Source organism: Microtus oregoni, unplaced genomic scaffold (genome assembly GCF_018167655.1).
Source record: "Microtus oregoni isolate MIOR12 unplaced genomic scaffold, Mior012 000074F_000, whole genome shotgun sequence".
In the NCBI taxonomy this organism is placed as follows: domain Eukaryota; kingdom Metazoa; phylum Chordata; class Mammalia; order Rodentia; family Cricetidae; genus Microtus; species Microtus oregoni.
In genome coordinates, this window is record NW_024543987.1 from 961,730 (window position 1) to 987,472 (window position 25,743).

At 38.4% G+C, this 25,743-nt stretch overlaps 1 protein-coding gene across 5 annotated transcripts in view; it reads right to left on the bottom strand.

The window, feature by feature from the left end:
• LOC121441193 (MAP7 domain-containing protein 2-like) overlaps positions 1 to 25,743 on the bottom strand; it is a 132,849-nt gene that overhangs the window by 32,304 nt on the left and 74,802 nt on the right. For 3 of the 5 annotated variants that reach the window (XM_041642333.1, XM_041642334.1, XM_041642332.1), the window contains exons 4-8: positions 15,337 to 15,451; positions 14,435 to 14,533; positions 12,108 to 12,218; positions 3,002 to 3,132; positions 1,706 to 1,830 (exon numbers count right to left, since the gene is read on the bottom strand). In XM_041642333.1, the coding sequence (XP_041498267.1) occupies positions 1,706 to 1,830; positions 3,002 to 3,132; positions 12,108 to 12,218; positions 14,435 to 14,533; positions 15,337 to 15,451 (581 nt within the window). The remainder of the gene's footprint in view (positions 1 to 1,705; positions 1,831 to 3,001; positions 3,133 to 12,107; positions 12,219 to 14,434; positions 14,534 to 15,336; positions 15,452 to 25,743) is intronic. The other 2 variants (XM_041642336.1, XM_041642335.1) reach the window with 1 other exon arrangement.

Here is a 25,743-nt window from a genome sequence, read left to right on the forward strand (position 1 = left end):
CTACACAGATTACTAAAAATGGGTTAGGCAAAATATGAGAATTAGCCCGTAAGAGGCTGGAGCTAGTGGGCCAGGCAGTGTTTAAATGAATACAGTTTGTGTGTTGTTATTTCTGGTGTAAAGCTAGCCATGCGGGAGCCGGGCGGGACGAAAGAGCAGGCCCGCAGCTCCCACAACAGTTAAGTATTCTTTTTGATCTTTTTTTCTGTTTTATTTTTGTTTTGTCTTCTTTCTTTATTTTTAGGTTAATCTATAGTGGTATAGTATTTGTGTTTTAATAAATAAATCTTGCCTGAAGATCAGAATGCAAAGCAGCCACACTAGTCAGCCATATAAACTATGCAGTGGTAGCATACACCTTTAATTCCAGCAATAGAAGCTAGGTGGTGGTAGTGCACACCTTAAATCAAAATAGAGAAGAATATTAAGACGGGAAAAGACAGGTCTCATGCTCAGACTCATCCTGAGGATTCATGGAGGCAAGATCGCCATTTCAGTCTAAGGTAGAGGTAAGAGCCAGTAACTGGCCGCTTTGCTTTTCTGATCTCCAGCTTGAACCCCAATATCTGTCTATGGATTTTTATTATTTATGCTACATTAATCATTCTTAATAAGAAGTTCTGAAATCTGAAATGATCCACGTTCCAATGCTTCTTGAACATGATACCATTACTCAAAATTTTCAAAGTCAGCGGTAGTGGCGCATGCCTTTAATCCCAGCACTTGGGAGGTAGAAGCAGGTGGATCTCTATGACTTTAAGGCCAGCCTGAACTACAGAGCAAGTTCCAGGGCAGGCTCTAAAATGCTACACAGAGAAACCCTGTCTTGAAAAAAAATATGTTTCAGATTTCAAATGGTCAGATCAAGGATGCTTAACCAATGAAATCTAAGCAAGCTTTCTCAAATCTAAGTAACTGAAATGTGAAGCACCCCTAGTTCCAAGCAGTCCTAATGGACCAAGACAGACCTATACTGAGGACTTGTTTTACAACAAGAAATAAAGACAGTTCCAGTCTCAAAGAAGCTTTGCGGAAGAACACTAACTGAACATAAAATGTTGATACAGTGCAAATGAGCTTCAGATTAACAAGTCTCTAACTGAGGCCTGACCCCTCACTTCATACAAGTCTCCATTCAGTTGCTACACTGAGGGACATATGCTCAAAGTACATTATATACTTGCATGTAGATCATCTTCTAGAACCCTGCAGAAAAAAACATCTGAGTAAACTTGTCTTCAGAACAAAATTGCTAGCCATCAGTAATATGTTAAAGAGACAGACAGTGAGACAGTTAGATGAGGAGGAAAGGAGATGGTAAGCAAGTACCTATGCACAACGCAGTCACTTCAATCTAGAGTTAGAAATGGTACAATTAAAAGAGAAAGGAAAATGCCAGGGGAAATAAAGAAGAGAAAAAATGGAATTGAAGGTCCTAAAGAGAAGATGCTGAATATATCACCTTGGCAAATATGGGTCCTATATATGTTACCAAGCAATAAACTTATAAATGGTTCATCATTTATTCAGAAGATACATTAAGTGTATAGACATATACTCCAAAGGCAGGCATTTGTCCTGCTCACCCATTCCTGTTGGACATACTTTTGTCAGAGCAGAAGCAACAATGTTGGATGGAACCAAACTAAACTAAACTAAACTGACTGTCAACCATCAGAGTTCTGGCAAGGGAAGATGTGCTTACTTGGATTTCACAGGAGAAGATGACCTCTTAGGAATGTCTTCAGGAGGCTCACATCTTCTCAGTGGGGACCCAAGACCCCCAGTGGAAACAGAAGTTGTCACTCGTCCCTTCTTCACTTTCTCCATCTATAAGGGACAAAGAATATGATAGCCACAGCCCATGACTGGTACTGCTTCTACAAGTTGAAAATCTACCTCAGATGAAAGTGATACAGTTTTTTACCAGTGGGATCAATATAAAGGTCTAATGCTCATGTGGCATGAATCTTTATAGAGATTTGTGATACCATGAGATTGCATTTAAGTCATCAAGTTGGAATGATTTTTTTTGCTCAACATAGAGATCCTTTGCCCTACACTTTGTTATATTACCAAGAAATAACAGCATAACCATATTAAGGCTCTAAACATAAAAGAACTGGAAAGGGTACAAAAACATACACTTTTAGCTCAGAGGCCTCTGGGCTCTGAGTCTGAAGTACATGGTATTTTCAACAATAGAGACTTACTTCCCATCTCTTGGAGGGCAACCACAGGCAACAACAATAGTCTATAATGTTTTGGGAGTCTCTTGGACAACCCTGATTAACAACTCAAAAGAGAACTTCTCACACTTGCATATATATATATATATATATGAATTAATATGTATATATGTATATATGCATTCATACACATAAATATACATACACACATATGTGTTGTATAACAACAAACAACTAATGAAAAAAAGGCCATGAATTTGAAAGAGAGCAAGAAGTATATAGGAAGGCTTGGAGGGAAGAAAGGAAAGGTAGAAATGGTGTAATTACAATCTCAAAAAATAAAATAATTTAAAAGATTAAGTTCAAATAAATATAAAATATACACTTATTACAAAACCTTTACCAGAAGAAGGTGATTTTAATATCTAAGATGCCAGTTTGTAAACTCTGAGGCATACATGGTATAACGTAGAGTGCAAAACACACATTTCTTAGTAGAAGGGAATGGGTTCCTGCTTAACAGTCATTTTACTGACAATATCTATATGATATAAAAATATTCAAAGGCTATTGTGAGTGAAGGTTGACCTAGACCCTCAGTTTGAGTTGTATACAGAAGCAAGAATCCTAGAACCAGAACCTTAAAGAATAGAAGAAAAATTTTCCAAAGTTTGGGGAAAAAAAACAAATATATCCCTTGAACAGTCCCTGAAGACTGACAGAAACATAGACCCCAGGTCAATAATAGAAACAATCACACAGTCAGACAAATTACAGTACAGAAAAGAGTGACAGAGGGCAGTTAAACCTACCTGAGATGGCTCTGCTCCTGCCATGGCTCCCTTCCCAGCATCTCCCACACCAGATAAAGGTGTACCTTTCTTCCTCTCAGTGGTCCGGGTTGGAGAGGACTTGTATGAAGATTTGAGAGGGCTTCCAAGAGCTACAAGAGGACAGGCATGGAATACTAGAGAGTTACAGAATAGCCAGAAAATACAGGAAACACAGATGGAAAAGGCAGGAGAATCAGAGATTGAAAAGAATATATTCTATAAGAATATAATGTATAATCCACATTTTTGAAATATGTTTTTTCTACTGTATACAGAATAGATCTTATCTTAAATAAGATTCCCAAGATTCAAGAGTCAAATTTATTTGAGGGGTTAAAAGTGCACTTTGGAGCTAAGCAGACTTTGCATTACCATCTAATAGCTGGATTACCTTGGGAAGGCTACTTAATGTCTCTAAACTCAATTTCCTTACACAGGAAGAACACAGAAGCCCTGACTATTGTCTTTGCAAGTCTGCTTACAAGATTGCGCTTTGGCCAGTATCTAGGAGCTTAGATTTTAGGAAGGTTTGTGTAATTCACTAGTGAGTGCTAAGAAACTGTTTGTAAAAATAATACATTCTAAGTGTGTGAAATTTGGGTATTTGCTCAGTAAAGTTGCCTACATGATTAGTTCCTAGTAAAATCCCAAGGCATTGAATCTTCAGAGTGCTTCCTCAGTTGGCAATACTTTATGTGTATTGTTATATGGAGTATATCCTGTATGACTATCTTAGGAGAACCTTGGAATCTTACATTTGTTTTCCTCTACTTATCATACACTTTTCCCTTTGCTTCTTTGGTTGTGTACCTTGCTACTGTAATAAATCATAGCCATAAGTTATGAGTCCTCAGAGTTCCAATGTTCTTGGGGGCCCCAGAAGCAACTGACATCAGAGGTGGGAACTTGTACAATAACTCCAATTCACAAAAACAAAGTAAAAATAATGTTTGGGAATAGTGGGAGAATAGACCTGTGGTGTTTGTGTAGCTATGGAGTTGTTGGCCATACTGTGAAACAGTCAGGATGTTGTGAGGTGAAAGTTGCCTACAGAATTTGAAGATAACTACTGAAACTCCAACAGAGTTACCTCAGGATTTCTTGGCTACTTTTGGCCATGCTACCTAAACTGAGGTTAATCACGGCTGGGGAATGATTTTAGTTTTCTCCTTCAACAGAAATGGGAAAAAAAAAAACCAACCTTTTCTTGGTTTTGTCATCAGTAGGTGAGTTGGAACTAAGTACTGAAACCAGAACAAGTTTCAAACTAATGTTTTTTTAACTATAATTTTTGTATAAAAATAGATACTGAAAAAAATCAACTTCCAGAAGAGATATAGAGTTTTAAAATTCAACTAGAGATTGCAGCAAATACATCCTTCCTTTGGTCTCTAAACTGTGAAACATCCTGAATACTGTTGGGCTACCTTGGTTACATATAAATGTCCACAGAACAGGTCTCTGATGGCAACATCCAAAAAATCCAAGCTGCTCTTCAGAGCTGTATTTCTGATGCAAAGTGTGGATACTTTCTTGGAAAAGTTATAGTCTGGGAAAGGTTGAAAAGATGAATCATTGCTGTTTCCTGCTTGATTTCTTTTTCTGAGATAGGATTTCTCTGTATAGTTTTGGATAGTATCCTAAAACTTGCTCTGTAGATCAGGCTGGCATTAAAGTCACAGAGATCCTCCTGCCTCTGCCTCCCAAGAATGGGGATTAAAGGCATGTGCCACCACTGCCCGGCTCTGTTTGATTTTTTTAAAGGAGCTATGGTTTATAATAATGGACTTAGGACCTGACTCTACTTACTTTACCTTTTCCTAATATTCACACTTAAGATAAACTATGCATGTTTGTTTCTCCTATGTAGCTGTCCCAAGAAGGAGGATGATTTTTTTACACTTGTCACTAGGTAAATGACTAAGCTAAAAAACAAACAACAACAACAAAATAACCAGAAGTCGCATAAACCTATGTTTAAGTTTTTTTTAAATTTAGTAGTTTACTTTGAATGATCCCTAAATATAGTGTATCTTTCTGATTAAGCTTATTTAAATATTTCTCTATTTGCTTCTTGAACTTCCTTTCCCACCCATAAAAATATTATATCCTTTTAAAAAGAGGCTTGTACAAGTGTGGTGAATAACTGAGAAATCAAGTTTTGACTGTAAAGCACAATTAATAAAAACTCAGAGACAGATAGTGGGGCTCAAACCAGAAAAGCAAAGCAGCCAGCCACTGACTCTTACCTCTACCTCAGTCCGAAAATGGTGATCCTGCCTCCATGAATCCTAAAACCCCAAAATCTATCTCTGGGTTTTTATTAATTGTGCTGCACACTGTGAATAGAATACAAATAAAACCCAGCTTGTAGTGGCGTGGAGGAGGACACTGTCACAAAGGTATCTATGATCTTTGTTTTCCAGAATTGGTCTTGGAAGGTCTCTCTTCCAGAAGAAACTTCCCACAATGCCTGTGTAAGCTGCTATGAGCATGAATTTCTGGATCTTGACTGCACATAACTGAGGAAGCGTGATGGGGTAATTTTGATATAGTTCCAACACAGCATATTAAGATGTTATTCACATTCATCAGGCAGATGAACCAGTACCACCAGCAGAGGGGGCTTTGGGACTGATTAGCCTCAGGCAGTCCCTCTTGAATCACAGACTGAAAGGAATTACTCCCACTGTACTAAGCACTCTGGGGCATGGTGAGAGGCACTACAGTGGGAGGTCACATTGTGGGGTGTCTCTTGATAATGAATCTCCTGCTACAAGTGTCCTGAAGTTCTTAGCTTCTTGTTTTCCATAGGAATCTATGAGCCCTCAAGAATGGCACTTCTTGTATGTGTTCTTAATGTCATAACACTGCCTGAGATCTGAAAGGTGGTGAGGTAAGCTTCAACTTACTGGCCAGAACTGTGCTGGGGCCAGGCGAAAAATATTTAGAAGGAACAAGGAAGCAATCTGGCTAAGATATACCTTTAAGGTTAATGGGAGTTCACATGATCAGAATTCTGTAACTCAGTATCAACAAGCTTCCATGGTCGGCAGTACATTCTTAACTTGTCTTATCTCCAGGAAACTCATCCTGAGTGACTATATTGGAGAGACTATAGAAGCTTGTGCCTTGTCTTTTCTAGACTTTGTTCCTAGTTGTTTTCTCCTTTGTGGATTTTTGTATATCCTTTCATCATAATAAATAAAAGAGGTGAGTATACCTGTATGCTGAATCTTCTGAGCAAATCATCAAATCTGAGCTTAGTCTTAGGGAATCCCTGAAACATTTTACCTCAAAAATGGGGATACTTCCTACTTGCTAATAATTTGGGATTTGTTGTTGAGTAGAACTGACATACCATATAATTCCCCCTTTAAATGTCCAGTTCAGTGATTATTTAGTATATTCACAATTATAACCATAACTCCAAATCATTTTAAGACTCACAAATAAAACCTTTACCCATTAAGCAGTTACTAACCTTTCTTTCCTCCCCTACTCCTTGTGAAACATTGATCTACTTTCTGTCTCTATGGATTTCTCTATTTCAGATATTTTACATAAGAAGAATCATATAAGTTATGGTATTTTGTGACTGCTTTCTTTTACTTAGAATAGTTTCAAACTTCATCTATCAGCATTCCCTCCCTTCCCTCCCTCCCTCCCTCCCTTCCTTCCTTCCTTCCTTCCTTCCTTTTTTTCCCCCCCGAGACAGGGTTTCTCTGTGTAACAGTCTTGGCTGTCCTAGAACTCACTCTAAAGACCAGGCTGGCATTGAACTCACAGACAGCCGCCTGCCTCTGCCTCCCGAGTGCTGCAATTAAAGGTGTACACCACCTATTGCCCAGCCTCCTTTCCTATTTAAAGCTGAATAATATTCTACTTTACATATATACTTCATTTTGCTTATTTATTCAAGCTGTTCCCACTCGTGGATACTGTAAATAATGCTCTACTGATTTTGAAATATTTTTTAATTTTTCTGGGTCTATATCCAGAAGCAGAATTGGCAAATCAAATACTAACCACTTAAGAGATTTTATACCCAGACATAGTGACATATACTAGCAATCTCAACACTTAGGAGATGGAGGCAGAAAGATCAGGAGTTCAAGGCCAGTTTCAGCTACATAGTGAGTTTGAGAGCAGCCTGGACTACATGAGATTTTGTCCCCCACTGTCCCCCTCCCAAAGCAAATAAAAAGAATAGACCCTATGTAACTTGATGTCATTTTCACCAAATCCACTGTATCTTGGTAATGGAGTCTAGACTGGACCTTATGTGGACATTGTGCTGCACATATGCAAATGATAATGCTTGCATTAAATCTTGACATCATGATTTAATTGTATTTGGTTAAGGAAAGCCAGTGTTTGCCAGACTTCAATGTGCAGGCTAGGGAGGATCTCAGAGCCGCCTTTCTACAAAGTTTCCATTGCTGGCTTTTTTTTTTCATTTTTTAAAAATATGGGTGTTTGGCTTAAATATAAGTCTGCGTACCACATATATGACAGGTGCCTGCAGAGGCCAGAAGAAGACATTGGATCTCTTGGAACTGGAGGGAAAAATGATTGTGAGCCACCATGTAGGTGTTGGGAACAGATTCTAAGACCTCTGTAAGAACAGCCAGTGCTTTTAACCATTGAGCCATTTCTCCAACCTCCACAGTGCACTTTTGATCACACTAAGCCATCACTGCTTGACAGCCTTTCAAAGTGCTTTTCCTCCTGTCGGCTTTGTGCCCTGTGGTGATCATGGATCATGTTTTAAGTAGCAAGGCTCTAGACATTTTTTGAGCTCTTACTCTGTGTGTTACCAGTGTGTTATCTTATTTATACTATGATCTCATTTAATCCTCGTGATAATTTAATATTAAATTTTTGAAACATGGTCTTACTATGTTGCCCAGACTTGCTTTAAACTCTTTCTACTTTGGCCTCCTGAGTAGCTGGCATTACAAACATTCACCACTATATATAGTTTTTATTACAACAAATAAAAAACAAAAACTCCAATTTTATATATGAGCAATAATGAGGGGTAGAGCCAGCTGTGGTACTCCAGGGAGTAAGATATATATGCTACTTTTCCAACCATCTAAGAAAAGTGAACTAACCTCCACAGACCATCAAGTCGATTTTCTACCTCATTCACATACCACCAGTCAGTCATAAAATAGTTTACTCACCTATATAGTAATTATCTTTAAAAGAAACAGCAACAGCTAAACATAGCCAGGCAGAAAATGCTATTAACCATTCAAAGAACTTCATAAAGCCAGCAAATGAGAAGCAAAATGCAAAAATTCAGGAATCCAAGTCTGATCAAAATTGCTTCAGGAATTTTCTTTGACTTCACAGCTTGGCCTCTTTTACCTGAGTCATTGGCCTGCTGAGAGCATATATATACTTCTGCTTCTGGCTAAAGAAGCCTGTGTGGGTACTAGCAGTCTCAAAACAAGAAAGGGTTCCATGGAACTAGGGTGCATGCAATGAGCTAAGGGACTGAATTAAGTTAAATTTTTAAAAAGCAGAATTAAAGTAAAAATAATGTTTAAACAAGATAGTGCATGTGACATTTAACATTTTGGTGGCAAAACAAATGTGGAAATAAAAATAATTCTAACAAAGGATGGCTTTGGTTGTCCTAGCAAAATCAAACAAATAAGATATAACTTAAGAGTTTAGGAGAGTTCACTCACTCTTGTGGTATCAGAACTAATTTCATACTCTATTACAGTGATCTGAGCTATATGTAATAGTACACACCTATAGTCACAGCATTTGGGGACTGAAGAAGGAGAATCCTGAGCTACACAGTAAGGGTCTGTCTCAAAACCAAAACAAAGCAAAATAAACAAAAAAACAACCACAGTGACCTGTATTAGTTGAAGAGAATTAACACCCCTTTCAAAAGTTATATGGACTCATTAAGTACTCCCTAAGTACATCTAACACTAGAAAAATTAGGACTGTGCCTATGAAACAACAACAAGAACTCATTTTAGGCCTTCTTTTTTTCTGAAAAGGAAACAGAGAGAGAGTGGATATCAGGGAGAGGGGAGGTCAGAGGGAGTTGGGAGGAGTGGAGGAAGGGAAAACTGTGGTCAGGTCATGGTGTATTGTATGAGAGAATATATTTTCAATAAAAGATTTAAAAAATTAAAAAATTAATTAAAAGAAATATTTTTTAAAAAACTGATTAAAAAAACATACAAAGTCGGGCATGATGGCATATGCCTTTAATCCCAGTACTCAGGAGACAGACACAGGTGGACCTCTGAGTTTGAGGCCAGGCCACTCTACAAAGCGAGTTCTAGACAGCCAGAACTACACAGAGAGACCCTGTCTCAAAAAAACAAAACAAACAAAAAACCAATTTTTTAAAAAAATATATTTATTTATTTATTTATTTATTTATTATGTATACAATATTCTGTCTGTGTGTATGTCTGCAGGCCAGAAGAGGGCACCAGACCTCATTATAGATGGTTGTGAGCCACCATGTGGTTGCCGGGAATTGAACTCAGGATCTTTGGAAGAGCAGGCAATGCTCTTAACCACTGAGCCACCTCTCCAGCCCCAGGATGGCACTTTTCATTTTTAAAACTTGGTTTTTTGGGGCTGGAGAGGTGGCTCAGTGGTTAAGAGCATTGCCTGCTCTTCCAAAGGTCCTGAGTTCAATTCCCAGCAACCACATGGTGGCTCACAACCATCTGTAATGAGGTCTGGTGCCCTCTTCTGGCCTGCAGGGATACACACAGACAGAACATTGTATACATAATGAATAAATAAATAAATGAATAAATAAATATTTTTTTAAAAAAAGAAAAGTGCCATCCTATAACAATCTTTTAAAAATGATTTAAGGGCAAAATTACACAAACAGCACAAAAATAATAGTCAACCGATTATCAGCTAGGATTCATGATCCAAAATTCAATGATCATAGGATGTGATGATTTACATCAAGCATTGGGAATGGAGGTAGTAATATCAGGAGTTCAAGGTCAGTATGAAGTATAGAATGAGATCCTGCCTGAAAAATCTATGCCAAAACAACAAAAAAAAAAACCCTCAAAAATAAAAAGAAAAAATAAAATAAAATCTAATAACTAAAATGTTTTGGTTTGGGGATATAATATATGACAATGGATATTGTTTGGATAGCTATTTAGTAAATGGTATGGAGATTAACATTTTTCAGTTTAGAATACCAAGCAGATAATAGTTGTCAACCATGATATAACATATTTATGTTTGCATGTTCATCAATGCAAAGAAATAAATGAGAAAATATGGAGTATGGTCACTAAAGGAATAGCTATAGAGTCAAAAGTGTCAAGCATTTTTCTCTTCAAACTTTTTCCTCCCTCCATGTGTCTAGTAGTTACCGTGAATGGGTATCAGAAATCAGCAGCATTATGACACTTATAGGGACTCTGCTACATACATCATGCCTCTGGAATGGAGGGATAGAGTCAATGCCAGTGAATGACAACCAGGAAGTCCCACTATCCTCTTCCAAGTCACAAATCTCTTCCTGATCATCTCTTGGCCAATCTGACAAGCTCAATAGTCTTATAGTACCCCACTTTCCTTTGCTGGTGCTTTAGGATATGCATGTTACACAAGAAGAGCCCTCTTTTTTTTAATCTATGTATAACAAAAGGCAAAAATTCAGGTTTCCAATTAATCTTCTGAGCCTCCATCAGAACACAGATACTGTTACATATACTCAGGTTCTGAAAATAGTTATGTGTCCCTCTATATACACTGTCTCCCAAACCAAAACACTGCTTGAAAAAGCATCCTCCACATGGATTTCCCTTGGAAGGGAAAACATATGAGATCTCCTGGGTAAACTGGGAGTGTGCAAGGTGAGGGGGAGGGGATGGATGGGAACATGAGGACTCGAGTTGGTCGAGTTGTGAGATAGGACTGAAGGGGAGAGTAATGAAGAGATATCTTGATAGAGGAGGGTAAAATTGGGTTAGGGAGAAACCTGGTGACCAGGGAAACTTCTAGGAATCCACAAGGATGACCCCCAGGTAAGACTCCTAACAAAAGTGAAGAAGGTGCCTGAACTGGCCTTCTCCTGTAATCAGATTGGTGACTGCCGTAATTGTCATCAGAGAACCTTCATCCAGTAACTAATGGAAGCAGATGCAGAGATCCACAGCTAAGAACTGGGCTGAGCTCCTGGAGTCCAGTGGAAAAGACAGAGGAGGGATTGTATGAGCAATGGGGGGGGGGGGGGTCAAAATCAGGACAGGGATACCCACAGAGATAGCTGACCTGAGCTAGTGGGAGCTCATGGACTCTGGACCAACAGTTAGGGAGCCTGCATAGGACCAACCTAGGCCCTCTGTATGTGGGTGACAGTTGTGTGGCTTGGTCTGTTTGTGGGGCCCCTAGCAGTGAATCAAGATCTGTTTCTGGTGCATGAGCTGGCTTTTTTGAACCTATTCCCCATGCTGGAATGCCTAGCCCAGCCTTGATGCAGGAGAATAGCTTGGTACTGCTTGAACTTGATATGCCATGCTTTGTTGACTCCATGGGAGGTCTGCCCCTTTCTGAATGGAGGAAGAGTGGATGGGGCAGGTAGATGGGAGTTAGGGGGAATATAAAATAAATGAAAAAAAGCATTCTCATATTATTTCTGTACTTCTGTTTTCATTTATAAAGTAGGTAGGCCTACAAACCATGAATGACTTTAGAGTTCCATTTTTTCTATGTTATCAAGTCTCCCGGATAACTAACTAATCAATTCTGCTCCTTCTGGCTAATCAATTATATGATATCACTGACCCAGCAGGAGCTTAAAAAAACAAAAACACCTTCTCCATGCTCTGTGGAATAGGTTCTTGCAGACTGGGAGAATATCAGTTCCTATCAATCAATAATGACCTTTCCTTATGGAACAATATCACTTTCCAAAGTCCTGTTGACTGACCCTAGAGGTTAAGAAAGTACTGATATTTGCAGAAGGCTTGAGAGGAGGCTTTTGCAAAGGACACTGTCAAGACATTCACACCAGAAAGAAGCAAACTGGAGAGACAAGGTCTACCCATTCACTTGCCTCGGTCTGGGGAATAAGATATTGCCACGGTGGATGAAGACAGGCGTTTACTCATAGGAGGGTCCGTCTGCTTTGGCAAATTCATGGTTGATGTTGAAAGTTTGTCACATGCTGCAGAGAAATGCATTAAAGACGTTGGTTTTCATATCACTGTAGCCTGTGAAATCAAATCTCAAAGTGTCCTTCCTGTCCTCATCCACACATAATTCAGTGGTGCTCCACTGCAGCATAGCACACTGCTTTCATTATCTTAATCTGGAAGTGTCCAGGCTACAGCAACCACTGGTTTGCAATTTCTTTACCATGTTCTTCTCGTTAAATTAAATGTTCAGACTCACTCAGATACTCAGCTAAAAATTATACTAATCCCACCTAGTGTTTTCTTGTGTCCACCAGGGACAACTGTTCCTAGAAATATCTTGCACCTTGACTAAAACTGTATGTGATGAAACAGAATTATTTGAGGCTCAGGTTGGAAAAAGAATGCAATTTGTAATGCAAGGAGTTGTGTTTAATCAGCAGTTGCTGATTTTCCTATTTTAAGAGATAACATTAAAATGGCTCTTCTGCAAATGCTTTAACAGTACAGTAAGGATTTAAACGTCTGGCCCTAGATTTGGTGTTCTCATATTCCAGTCACTGTTTTAGATTGACTTCTAAATTAAATCATTACAACCAACAGAAAATAATTGGCAGTGCATGTGAAACTATGTTAAAACCCAAGGCAAAAGCAAAACTATGCATGCATTGCTGTTGAGGAAGCAAACGCCTAATATTTTCAAAATTTAGCTTATATTTTTTCTTTTTCTTTTTTCTTTTTTTTTTTGGTTTTTCGAGACAGGGTTTCTCTGTGGCTTTGGAGCCTGTCCTGGAACTAGCTCTTGTAGACCAGGCTGGTCTCGAACTCACAGAGATCCGCCTGCCTCTGCCTCCAGACTGCTAGGATTAAAGGCGTGTGCCACCATCGCCCGGCTTAGCTTATATTTTCAAATGAGAGAATTCCTTGTATAGGGCAATTTCTACTGACCAAGTGGCAATCTTAAATCATTTTATTTAAGATAAAATCAAAATATAACATGTTTTAATTGAGGATACATAAAATACTTATACTTGAAATGATGTTTTAAATTTTAACACTCTTACTCTTTGATTTTTAATGACTTTAACTTTCCATAAAAATAAGCAACCACTAGAAATTATAAAACCATGTATATAACTGTACACTTTTCCCCCTTTGTCTCAGGTTCTGATATGGCTTGGCATAGCACTAGTCTCCAGAAATTCAATATTATGGTCAGGGATGTTGCTTAGTGGTGGAGTGCATGCTTAGAATAGGTAACACAATGGGTTCCCTGGGGAAGCAGGGGAGGGAGAGAGCGGAAGTGGGAGGCAATGTTATTATGTTTGACATGGATTGTTCTATGGTTTAAATCTTTTAAAATACAGCATTAAAATATTATATCATCTTGATATTTTTGGAATTTCCATAAATTAATTATATGTCTGAGTCACACACCTCACCTTGTTACTAGCCTTAGATAGTACTACTCTGTTCTCACCTTTCCATGGGAGAGAACCAAATCTCAACCCATAAAGCAAAATCTGTGATAAGACCAATAAGGATATTCTGTGTCAGAGGAAAGCCAAAAATAAAATATTTATTCCTACAATTAATATTCCTCTCTATATTGCTGGTAAATATCACATGCCTTCTATTTCTCATTTTCAGTTTATCATTCAAATGTATAGTATTTCTAAATTCATTACTAAATGCAAACTAAGTTTCTCTTAGTCTAGATCATAAGTAGTTTCTATGTTTGTATCTGAAACAAAAAGCCTTTTGGAAAGAGAGACAGAGTTAAACATAAAGCCAAGTTGTCTAACTATGTGGATTCCCTATTACTACCTCTTGAACACTTCTTCAGAAATTTATCACATTAGCCAAGCTCAAATATTCTATTTAGAAATCTGTGTGATTTGTTTTTTCACCAGAAGCAATGAAAAATGCCTTGTTACTTGATACCTAAAATAAGATGGCCAATGCAACTGTTAAATGTCTAAATGCACAAAAGTCAAATACTGATGAGTTTTTTTAAAGAAGAAGTTAGTGAGCTGAGGATGAAATGTCTCCAGGACACTAAGATATAAAGCATGCAGCTCTAAGAACAAAAACATATGGGAATGTTGTTCACAGCTCTAGAGAAAAAGTCATGACAAGTCAGACTAAGAAATCAATTGTGAAAGTACGTGAGACAGACACAGTGATGGAGGAGGGTGATTAGAACGGTCATCACAAAACACTATGGTATGGTGATGCTCGGGTATACCGTTGGTGGACTCGGCAGCAGCTGTAGTGGTCCCTGTGTCCGAAGGGAGAGTGCTGGCTGCTAAAGTTAGAGGAAGGGGTGGGGTATTTTCTGATTCACCTATGCAGAAAAAAAAAAATCAGAGCAAAGAGAGGTAAAAAAAAGTTCCAATTTGTTGCTGTATTTTAGTTTCTAATAAAGAAATAAGAAAAGTAACAAATTAGTTATTGCCTTCTCAAAAGGAAAAAAGAAAATGTATATTCACTGCCAAATAATTAAAAGGACAAGATGGCAAAGTCAGGATATGGTAATTTAAACATCTGCTCTCAAAAAGAGTTAGTGCATAACTCCTACATAACAGAACACTGAGATACCTGAAATATACTATGACACTGAAAAGAAGAAAAAGTCATCCTGATATTATCCATTTAGGCAGTTGAAAATTGAAAGATGATTATGAATTGGATAATGAAGTAAGTTGCTTTAAAATAAAATAATCAAAAAATCAACAAAAAATCATGAGGAAGAAGGAAAAGGCTGGCCCTTCTTAGAGAGTAACTGCTATACCTTTTCCAGTCACATTTAGGGCTGTGACTGTGCCTCCTGCCATTTCATTACCTCTCTCCTAAAATGAGATTATTTTTGGTCCTGTGTGCTTAGTCCAGCTAGACTGTATTTGCTTTCTTTGCTTTTCTTTTGCTTTTCCCCCAGAGCCCAGTATTCATGCTTCAACTATCTGATAGCAAGAAGAATGACAGCTCCCTTTATGAGCAATGTATACACACACAAGAAGTGCAGCAGTTTAAGCATCTGAAAAGGTGCCTACAAAGCTGTGCATAGCATCTTCCAATCCTGCAGACATCCAGTCATGCCCGTGATCTCCCCATAGGGGCCCTGCAATGCAGAGATAACATTAAACTCACCATCGCGTCCTCCAGCAGGCCCTGAGGCCAGTGATGCTGCCCATGAACACTTCTTCTTCAACTCTAGCTGCTGTGTACGCTCCAGGGACCGGCGCATCATTGCTTCCAAACGTTCCTGCCCAAATCCCCCAAAGCAAAAAGCATAGAATATTAACAGAAAACAGTAACAACCACTCAGTTATACTTCACTGATACCTAGACGAGTCACCAAATGGGGTTTTCTGTGCTCAGCATCCCAAATCCATGTATGTGTGCTTTCTTCACCACCAAATGCCTTTTGGTGGGTTGAGAGTAAACAATACAGCTAGGCTAGTGCTTTTCTCCAACCACAGACTGTGAACACCATATCCTGTCCTGTCCCCTCCCCTTTCCTCCCTGGGGAGAAGCTGTTGCTCTGCCAGCTCCCGATTTGCGTATGAATAATGCTCAGTAAGCATTAACTCTTTCAAGCCTGTCTCAAATCTGGTTAAGAGAACTGAAATTTGGTCCCAATACCAAATATAGCCTTTCAAATTGAAAACATGAGAAAAGTTTAAATTGAAGTATAATTTGAATTTTTCAGCCCTGTATATAGCTTTGAGAACAGCACTTGACTTTGAAACACATTTTATAAAGCCCCATTTTCATCTTTGAGCTCCTTTTCTATACTGTAATACTTTTCTGCTCATATTACTCTTAAGATAATACTGCATAGTCCAAGATTTGACAAAGATACAGAAACTTCTAGCTACAAAATAAGACACTTAGTGCTTTGCCACAGTTAGGTGTATGTGTATAGGTGGGGTGGTGTCAGGAACTAAGTAATTTTTAACTAGAAAATAAAAACAGATACCAAGCTTCTCTTTTAAAGTAGGATTTATCAAATTACCCATATTAACCAAAGTGTTAGTTTCAAAAAGTTGTTCTTGACAGTGAAGCAAAGGTGTTCTAATTCTGCACCTCCACTACCTCAATGACAATGCAAATACCACTCCTTGCTTCTACTAGAGAAGCCCAAGATAGGGCCGGTCATTACACTGCTCTAGGAATAGACTAAGCCTCTACTGAACTACAAATATGTAGCTAAGTTTTTTTTGTGGATTAATAAAATCAATCAAGAAAAATTAATTTAGGATAGCAAAACCTGAGTGATCATGACTTAAACATCAGTGTTCTAGTTTGGGGTCAGGCACTATCCAATCATGAGTGTGCACTTCTTGGATGTCCTATCCTGATGATCTTGGGCCATTAAGTTCTGATGATGAACAGTGGTGGTCTTCCAGATAAAAGTTGGAACTTGGAAGGAACAGAACTTTACTACCAGATGAGTGAAACACAGCTGCCCAAGACTGAGACTAAATAGTATTTACATGAATTTATTTAACAGTAAGTATTTAACTAGCAACCTAATTTGTTTTAAACACTTGACCCTGGAATAAATTTAGTTCAGGAAGAGTTTTGGTAGATTTTCTACATGTCAGAAGGACCTCATAAGATAGTGGACACAGTCAGAACAAAGACCACTGAAGTCAGCCTTGTCACTGAACAGCTATCTAAGAGGCAGAATTATAAAGAACTTCTTGCTCTCCTAAAGCAGACATATCCCTGGAAAACTTAGGCAATAAATCTTTTCATGCTCAACACCCTCAATTTCTTAAGCTGCTCAGATTCTAACACTGGAAGCTTGTTCTTTTAAACTTTGAGTAGATGTGTGGCGCATGTTTTAGCTTTCTAACCATTTTACATTTCTGGGCTTCAATATTCTCACCTATAAAATAAAGATGATATTACTTACATCACCATGTCATACAAGGTTAACAGCTAGATCTAATACCCGAGGCACTTAAGTTTTTAATCAGTGCTAAATAAATCTGAATTTGAAAGAAGAATAAGACAATTTAGAACAGTGGCTTTCAATGTGGATACATCAGAACTGCACAAAGGATTTGGATTTACTCCTAGGGTTTCTCAGTAATCTGAAGGTAGTGCCTTCTTATATTTATTTTTGGCAGTACTGAGGATTAGAGCTCCAGGCTTGTACATGTTAAGCAAACACTGAATTACACCTAACCCAAGAGTTTACCTTTATAACTAGCTTCAGGTGCTACTCCTAGTAGGATCATACTTTTGGAACCATTGTTTACAGATAAAAGGTTGTGCATGAGAAAGCAAGGGAAATAAAGTTTAGTTACACTAGAAAAAGAGTATTCATAAATACTAGAACTACATAGTGCCTACTAAGCTGTGGTTCTCCTGAGTATCACTGGCAACCAACAGAGGTTGGGGAAGGACAAGACATATTCTTGTCTCTTCAATTTGTTCTACCATGTAGGGTTATGAGAAGGAAAAGAAAGGGATCTTAACCCTTGATCTCTTTACCTCTGGATGAGTCTACATTTGACTAGATGACTAGATGTCTAGACCAATCTGGAAAACTGTGACCAACTGAGCTGGCCAACCTGGATTAAAAACCCAGTAGAGAATTTGGAAAAATTGGATATTCACACCTAGAAGAATGAAACTAGATCCTAGTTTTCACTCTGTGCAAAAAGTCAAAAATGGATCAAAGATCACAACTTATGATGGGAGGGGAAGGGAGAGAAGAGTGGAGAGAAAGGAGAGCGAGACAGAGACAAAGACAGAGAGCAAGCTATACGTTTTTCTATTGCCTTTACTGTATGTGCTCATGGATGACACTGTAAAGACAATCCCCCAGTAGTCCACAACAGGCTTCACAGGGGTCTCTTCTTTTTTTTTTTTTTTTTTTTTTTTTTGGTTTTTCGAGACAGGGTTTCTCTGTGGCTTTGGAACCTGTCCTGGAACTAGCTCTGTAGACCAGGCTGGTCTCGAACTCACAGAGATCTGCCTGCCTCTGCCTCCCGAGTGCTGGGATTAAAGGCGTGCGCCACCACCGCCTGGCCAGGGGTCTCTTCTTTACAGATTTCTATATCCAGTCCCATGGTCAATCAAGTCCCTCTAGGAGTGGCCAGACTTCAGCTGAGTCTAGTTTTTGTTTAGGCAAATTCATAAATTTCTTGTTTTATATCCAGTATTTTTGTTTGTTTGTTTGTTTTGGTTTTTTGAGACAGGGTTTCACTGTAGTTTTAGAGCCTGTCTAGCTCTTATAGATCAGACTGACCTCGAACTCACAGAGATCCACCTGCCTCTGCCTCCCAAGTGCTGGAATTAAAAGCACGTGCCACCACCACCCGGCTTATATCCAGTATTTTTATTAATTACTAAGCACTGACAGTTATAAGAAGGTTAGATATGTCAACCTAACTTAAAAAGGTGAAGCTACTCTTTGAAAGATTTTCTTAGTTAGAAAAAGAGTTGCTCTTTCTCTAAATCCCACCAATCAGTCAAGAAGCTACACTGAATAAAGATTAGGTGAGCATAATGAATTATCCACCAAAACTTAAGGTGACAAGAACTTGTTCTAGCAGCTCAATTCTTTCTTTCTTTCTTTCTTTCTTTCTTTCTTTCTTTCTTTCTTTCTTTCTTTCTTTCTTTCTTTCTTTCTTTCTTTCCTTTCTTTCTTTCTTTCTTTCTTTCTTTCTTTCTTTCTTTCTTTCTTTCTTTCTTTCTTTCTTTCTTTCTTTCTTTCTTTCTTTCTTTCTTTTTGGTTTGTCGAGACAGGGTTTCTCTGTGGTTTTGGAGCCTGTCCTGGAACTAGCTCCTGTAGACCAGGCTGGTCTCAAACTCACAGAGATCCGCCTGCCTCTGCCTCCCAAGTGCTGGGATTAAAGGCGTGCGCCACCACCGCCTGGCGCAGCTCAACTCTGAAGGTAAGTGATACTTCAAGAAGTGAAGGTGACTTCCACCAAGTGCAGTTAGTTAGTTCAAGGACAGGGTCTCAAATAGACACTGGACAAGGCTCCCTTCATAGGAAACTGCTGCCACTGCTACACTCCTGCTAATTCTCAAAACCTCTAAGAGTCAGGGTATTGGTTTTGCCTTAGAAAACAGAATGTCATGCCAGATTATCTGGTCTTGATGTATCTGACTCATTACTGGTTTCACTTCAGAATAATTTTTTATTTGGTTCTGGCCATTCTTAAACTCCTAGTATGGTATTAAGGGATACTGAGATCACCCACTTCTGTGCTGGGACACATAAGGTTAGAAGAACAGTATCATGGTCATCATAGGAATATGAAACAGGAAAGGGGTGCATGGGAGAGAGGAGATGACGGACTTATGATCTTCGAACTACCAGAGCCAAAGAGTAAGACTCCTGCAACACTTTACAATAGGCTCGAGAAGCAAAATGGCCTATATCAAATGAATAACCTTTCCACTGAAGTGTTTTCTTTGTTGACAGAGACAGAACATGACTGAAAGAACTTAAATTCAGCACTAAGGGAAAAATTAACATTCTAGAGCCAGGTGCTGAGCATTCAACAGCCCTCACTGAGATCTCCAAGAACCAGAGTTGACCACAGAAGGCTTCCTTTAGAGGACTTCCACAGGGCAGAGCAAACCCACTACCCTATAGATCACTCATGAAAACGCTAAGTTTTTGTATCAGCAGTATAACTAACCCTGATGTGGTTAACTGGTTACCCTATGTGTGGAAAGTCCCTAAGCTATACCTGGGTCTCCTGAGGCCCTGAGGGTGGGAGCAGGTGACAAAGGCAAGCTCCTGGTTTTTTGGGTTTGCTACACAACCTTACAAAGCCCAGCTCTCAGTTTAGACCTGACATGCTAAAGCTGTGCCACGTAGTTCCTAGGAAAAAGAAAAAAGTAATTTCAGATTGTGTTTATGCTGATAATATTATATCCTCTATTACATTAGGGATAAAAGAAAGCACAAAGCCAGAAAACATCCAGAAGTTAAACTACTAAAGGTTAAATTGTATCAGGATCAACCATCTAACATGACATCCCCTCATTAACAGTGAGTATGAGACTGATTACATTAATTGCCTCTAAGACTAATGTTCTATAAAGGAAAATTATGCATAGAAATTGTCGCCAAAGTGGACCTCTGTCACACTGCAAGATGTGCTGAAGCATAAGAAGTATCTTCATAGTGTTCCTTTCTGGAAGAAGCAGTTACAAGCTTTATCTTGAATCAGCAATTCAGCAGGATGTCAAGAATTAAAATAGGTATTCCAGGGAGAAAGGGACAAACTCTAAGTCATCAAGGAATGGAGGATGGGAAAGGAAGAAAATGGGCCAGTGACTCATGAAAAACACACAGGCTAAGAATGGATACATCTGTCTTAAATTACCCAAACAGTTCTCATACACTGGTTCCTCCTGCCAATACTGAGGATTGAACCTAAGGATATATATGTGTTAGGGATGTGCTCTATCACTGAGTTGTACCCTCAGTACTCTTTTTAAACTATTTACATTGAGATAGAGTCTCAATAAATTGCTCAAGCTATAACTGAACTTGTTCTATAGCCAAGAAATCCCCTGAGAATTTTTGATCCTACAATCCTAGACTCCTAAGTAGCTAGTATTAGAAACCTGTACCACCAGGCCTATGTGAATTTTGTTCTGTTTTCTTTTTTGGATTTTTATCCAAGGTTTTTTTATATTTTATTGAAACATGGCCTGGGTTAGTCTCAAACTGTCTATGAAACTAAGGATAACCTTGAACCTCTGAACATTCAGCCTCTATTTTCACGTGGTTTACTGTTTTTTTTAAAACAGTACATAGACTGTTTCATGTCTTCTGGAGCTCTATCTTGACCTTGCCTCCACCAAAGTCACCTGAAATAACTGGAGAGTGTCACATTTCTAGTGATTACTCTGTGGTAGGTGCTTGCTGGACAGTTTTACAAGTCACCTTCTTCAGTCCCTGTTCCTTTTTGGGTCTGAGGAAACAGGGTTGGGAGGGGGCTATATGACTTGCTCTGGCTACCAGTTGCTTAGTGATAGGAATGAGGTATAAATTGAGACCAGAAAAAGCCAAAGCAATCAGACTAAAGCCAGCAACAGTGAACCACAGCTTTGCTTAGACCTTCATCTGCTAAGAAAACACAAATCACCATCAATAGATGCCACTTTACAGGCAAAGGTGGGTCTCGATTTGTGTGGTTCAGTCCATGGTCAGTGTACATATGTCTTCTTTAAAATTAAAAAAAGAGAGAGTGGACTCTGGCTAGGGAAGCAAGTAGGCTGACTAGAGGATCTTCACCACTCCCTTTGCTCTTCCAAATCCAACCCTCCAGTTTCATGCCCAGTTCTGCTGCACTCTCCCTTCCAAATGGCTCCCATCTCTAGTGAATCACAAAGATCTTCCCCTCCTAGTCTCTCTCCCCCTACTCATTTTTTTTTTTTACCATAGCCTCCAACTTCTACTCCCTGGGAACTGACAAGCCACTCTCACCAGGTAAACAAGCAGGCTAACTTCAGATTTTCACCTCCTTCTGCATTCCTCCAAGTCTCATCCCCACCTCTATAGCAGAGCTTTGGCTGTGATCCCTCCTCACACTCTGTCCCCATTTCCAGTGAAATTACCACATCCTGGTTTTCCTCCCTCCTGTAGACCCTTTCAGGTCCCCCCAGCCTGTCGCCATTCCTAACTGTTAGCTCCCAATACTCAAAAACACATTTTACCTAAAACTTTCAGTGGCCACATATATCAAGATCCCAGAAGAATTTCCTATCACGCAACACACAGCCACAACTCTCTCCTAAGAACCAGAAAGGGCAACAGAAACTAAGGTACAAAATAGACCACCTGACAAAGACAAGACCAAATATCAGCACCTAGGATTACAATCACCCCAATCCAAAATGTATAGATGCCAGAATAAAAAACATAATCATTAACAGCTAGGACAGTATGTCTCCAAGAGAGTCCAGCAACCCTGTTACAGCAGACCCTAAGAAATGCAATATAGTTGAAGCATAAGATAAGGACTTCAAAACAACCTTTATGAATATATTAGAGGTCCTTAAAGAGGAAATGAATAAATCACTTAAAGAAATCTATGAAAACACAAACAAACAGTAGAGGAATATGAATAAAACAGTTTAAGACCTGAAAGTAGAAACAGAATCAATAAGGAAAACCAAAACTGAGGGAAATCTGGAAAGGAAAAATTTAGGAACTTGAACAGGAACCTAAGAAGCAAACATTACTAACAACATACAAGAGACTGGAGAAAGCCGGGCGGTGGTGGTGCATGCCCTTAATCCCAGCACTCAGGAGGCAGAGGCAGGCGGATCTCTGTGAGTTTGAGGCCAGCCTGGTCTACAAGAGATAGTTTGAGGACAGGCTCCAAAAGCTACAGAGAAACCCTGTCTTTAAAAAAAAAGCAAAAAAAAAAAAAACAAATTGAAGAGAGAATCTCAGGAACTGAAGACACGATAGAAGAAATAGATACCTTTGTCAAAGAAAATGTTAAATAAAAAAAATTCTGGTACAAAACATCCAGAAAATCTGGGGCATTATGAAAAGACCAAATTTAAGAATAAGAATAATAGGAGAAAAAAAAACAGGTCAAAGGCATAGAAAATATTTTCAACAAACTCACAGAAGAAAAATTCTCTAACCTAAAGGAGATGCCTATCAAAATACAAGAAGCACAAGAATATCAAATAGATTGGACTAGAAAAGAAAGTCCCCTCAGTACATAAAAATCAAAATGTTAAATGTATAGAACAAAGAAAGAATATTAAAAACTACAAGGCAAAAAGAATAAGTAACATATAAAGGCAGATCTATTAGAATTACACCTGACTTCTTAATGGGGACTCTGAAAGCAAGAAGTGTCTGGACAGATCCAGCACAGAAGACCATAACCAGCAAAACTTTCAATCACCATATATGGAGAAAATAATGACACTCCAGGATAAAATCAAAATTAAACAATATCTATCTACAAATCCAGCTCTACAGAAGGCACTAGAAAGAAAACACCAACCTAAAGAGGTTAACTATTAAAATACAGGGAATAAATAATCCCAGAACAGGAAATCAAAAGGGGGGAAACACGCAAACCACACACACACACACACACCACTACCACCACCACCACTAAAAACAAAACAACAGGAATCAAACAGAAAAGATGTGAAAACAGGATCCATCCTTCTGTTGCATCCAAGAAATATACTTTAGCATCAAGGATAGACATTAGCTCATGGTAAAAGAATGAGAAAAGGTATTTCTAACAAATGGACCTAAGAAGCAAACTTGTTTAGCCATTTTAATGTCCGACAAAATAAACTTCAAACCAAAACTAAGTAGAATAGATAGGGAAGGATGTTGTAGAATATTATTTTTAAGATGCGCTTTTGTTTATGGTGTAGAGCATTTGTTTTAAAGACGCAAAGATGTGTTGCATTCTTTTATGCTGCATTTGTTTCTCTATGAAGCTGTGTTACTTTGCCTGTCTCAAACACCTGATTAGTCTAATAAAGAGTTGAACAGCCAATAGCAAGGCAGGAGAAAGGGTAGGTGGGGTTGACAGACAGAGAGAATAAATATGAGAAATTTGGGAAGAAAAATCAAGGAGCAAGAAAAGGAGGACTCCAGGGGCCAGCCACGTAGCTACACAGAAAGTCACGGAGTTAGAAATAAAGAAAGACATATAGGATAAAGATAAAAACCCAGAGGCAAAGGTAGAAGGGATAAACTAAGAAAAGCTGGCAAGGACAAGCCAAGCTAAAGCTGGGCATTCATAAGTAAGAATAAGACTCTCTGTGTGATCTCTTTGGAAGCTGAGTGACAGCCCCCCACACACACCATGAAAGAGCAAAGAGTAAAAACAACCATCTATAGAAGGACACTAAATATTCAAAGGAAAATCCACTAAAAGGACACTGCAATTCTTAACATTTATGCACCAGAAACAAGGGCACCCAGATTCATAAAAGAAACACTTCTACTGAAGAGACTATGGCAAACATGGCTCTGGCAGAACTTGTGCTTCTGGATGAGATTTTTAATGTTTTCCTTATTTTATTTTTTTCCTTTTTTTCTCTTAAATTTTGTTTTATTTGGGTGGGAGGAGGTGTGGGGGCGGCAGGCAGATGAGAAGGGATGGAGAAATGAATGGAGTCAAGATACATGATGTAAAGCCATGCTGTGGTGGTGCAAGACTTTCTTTAATCCCAGAACTTGGGAGGTAGAGGCAGGTGGACCACTGTGAGTTCAAGCCCAGCCTGGTCTACAGAGGAAGTTCCAGGACAGCCAGGGCTGTTACACAGAGAAACCCTGTCTCAAAAAAAAAGCAAACAAAAAAAGATATATGATATAAAAGATACAGAATAAATAAATTTTTAAAAAGACATAATTTTTTTTCAAAAAAAATCAAATAATTTATATAGGCCTATAACCCCTAAAAAATATAAGCAGAATTAGAAGTCTCCCAATCAAAAAATAAAATAAAAAAGCCAAGGGCCAGATGGTTTTAGCACAGAATCCTACCAGACTTTTAACAAAAGAGTTAATGTCAACCCTCCTCAAATAATTCCTCAAAATAGAAACAGGAGGAACACTTCCCAGTTTGTTTTATGAGGTCAAAGTCACCCGGATATCCAAACCACATAAAGGCCCAAAGACACAATGAAGAAAAAGAATTACAGACCAATTTCCTTTATAAGTTGCAAAATTTCCCAATGAAATACTTGCAAATTGAATCCAAGAACACATCAAAAAGATCATCCACCATGATCAAGTAGGCTTCATCTCAGAGATGCAGTAATGGTTCAATATATATAAATCTATAAGTGTAATCTACCATACAAACTGAAAGACAAAAACCACAGGATCATCTCATTAGACGCTGAAAAGGCCTTAGAAAAAAATCCAACACTCATTCATGATACAAGTCATAGAGAGATCAGGGATACAAGGAATATACCTAAACATAACAAAGACAATTTACAGTATGTCTACAGTCAACATCAAATTAAATGGAGAAAAACTCAAAGCAATTCCACTGAAATCAGGAACAAGACAAGGTTGTCCACTCTCTTCATACCTATTCAGTATAGCACTTGAAGTCTTAGCTACAGCAATAAGACAATTTAAGGATATCAGAGGGATACAAATTAGAAAGGAAGAAGTCAAAGTATCTTTATTTGCAGATTATATAACAGTATACATAGTAAATCTAAAAATTCCACCAGGAAACTCCTATAGCACTTTCAACAAAGTAGCTGCATACAAAATTAACTCACAAAAATCAGTAGACGTCCTATATATAAATGGCAAACAGAAATCAGAAAAACAACACTTTTCACAATAGCCTCAAAAAATATAAAAGCAAATGAAAGACACATAATAATAACTTCAAGTCACTGAAAAAATAAACTGAGGAAGCTATAAGATGGAACAATTGATCTCCCATGCTCATAGATCAGTAGAATTATATAATAAAAACAGCCATCCTACCAAAAGCAATCTAGCAATTCAATTAAATCCCCATCACAATTTCAACAGATCTTGAAAGGACA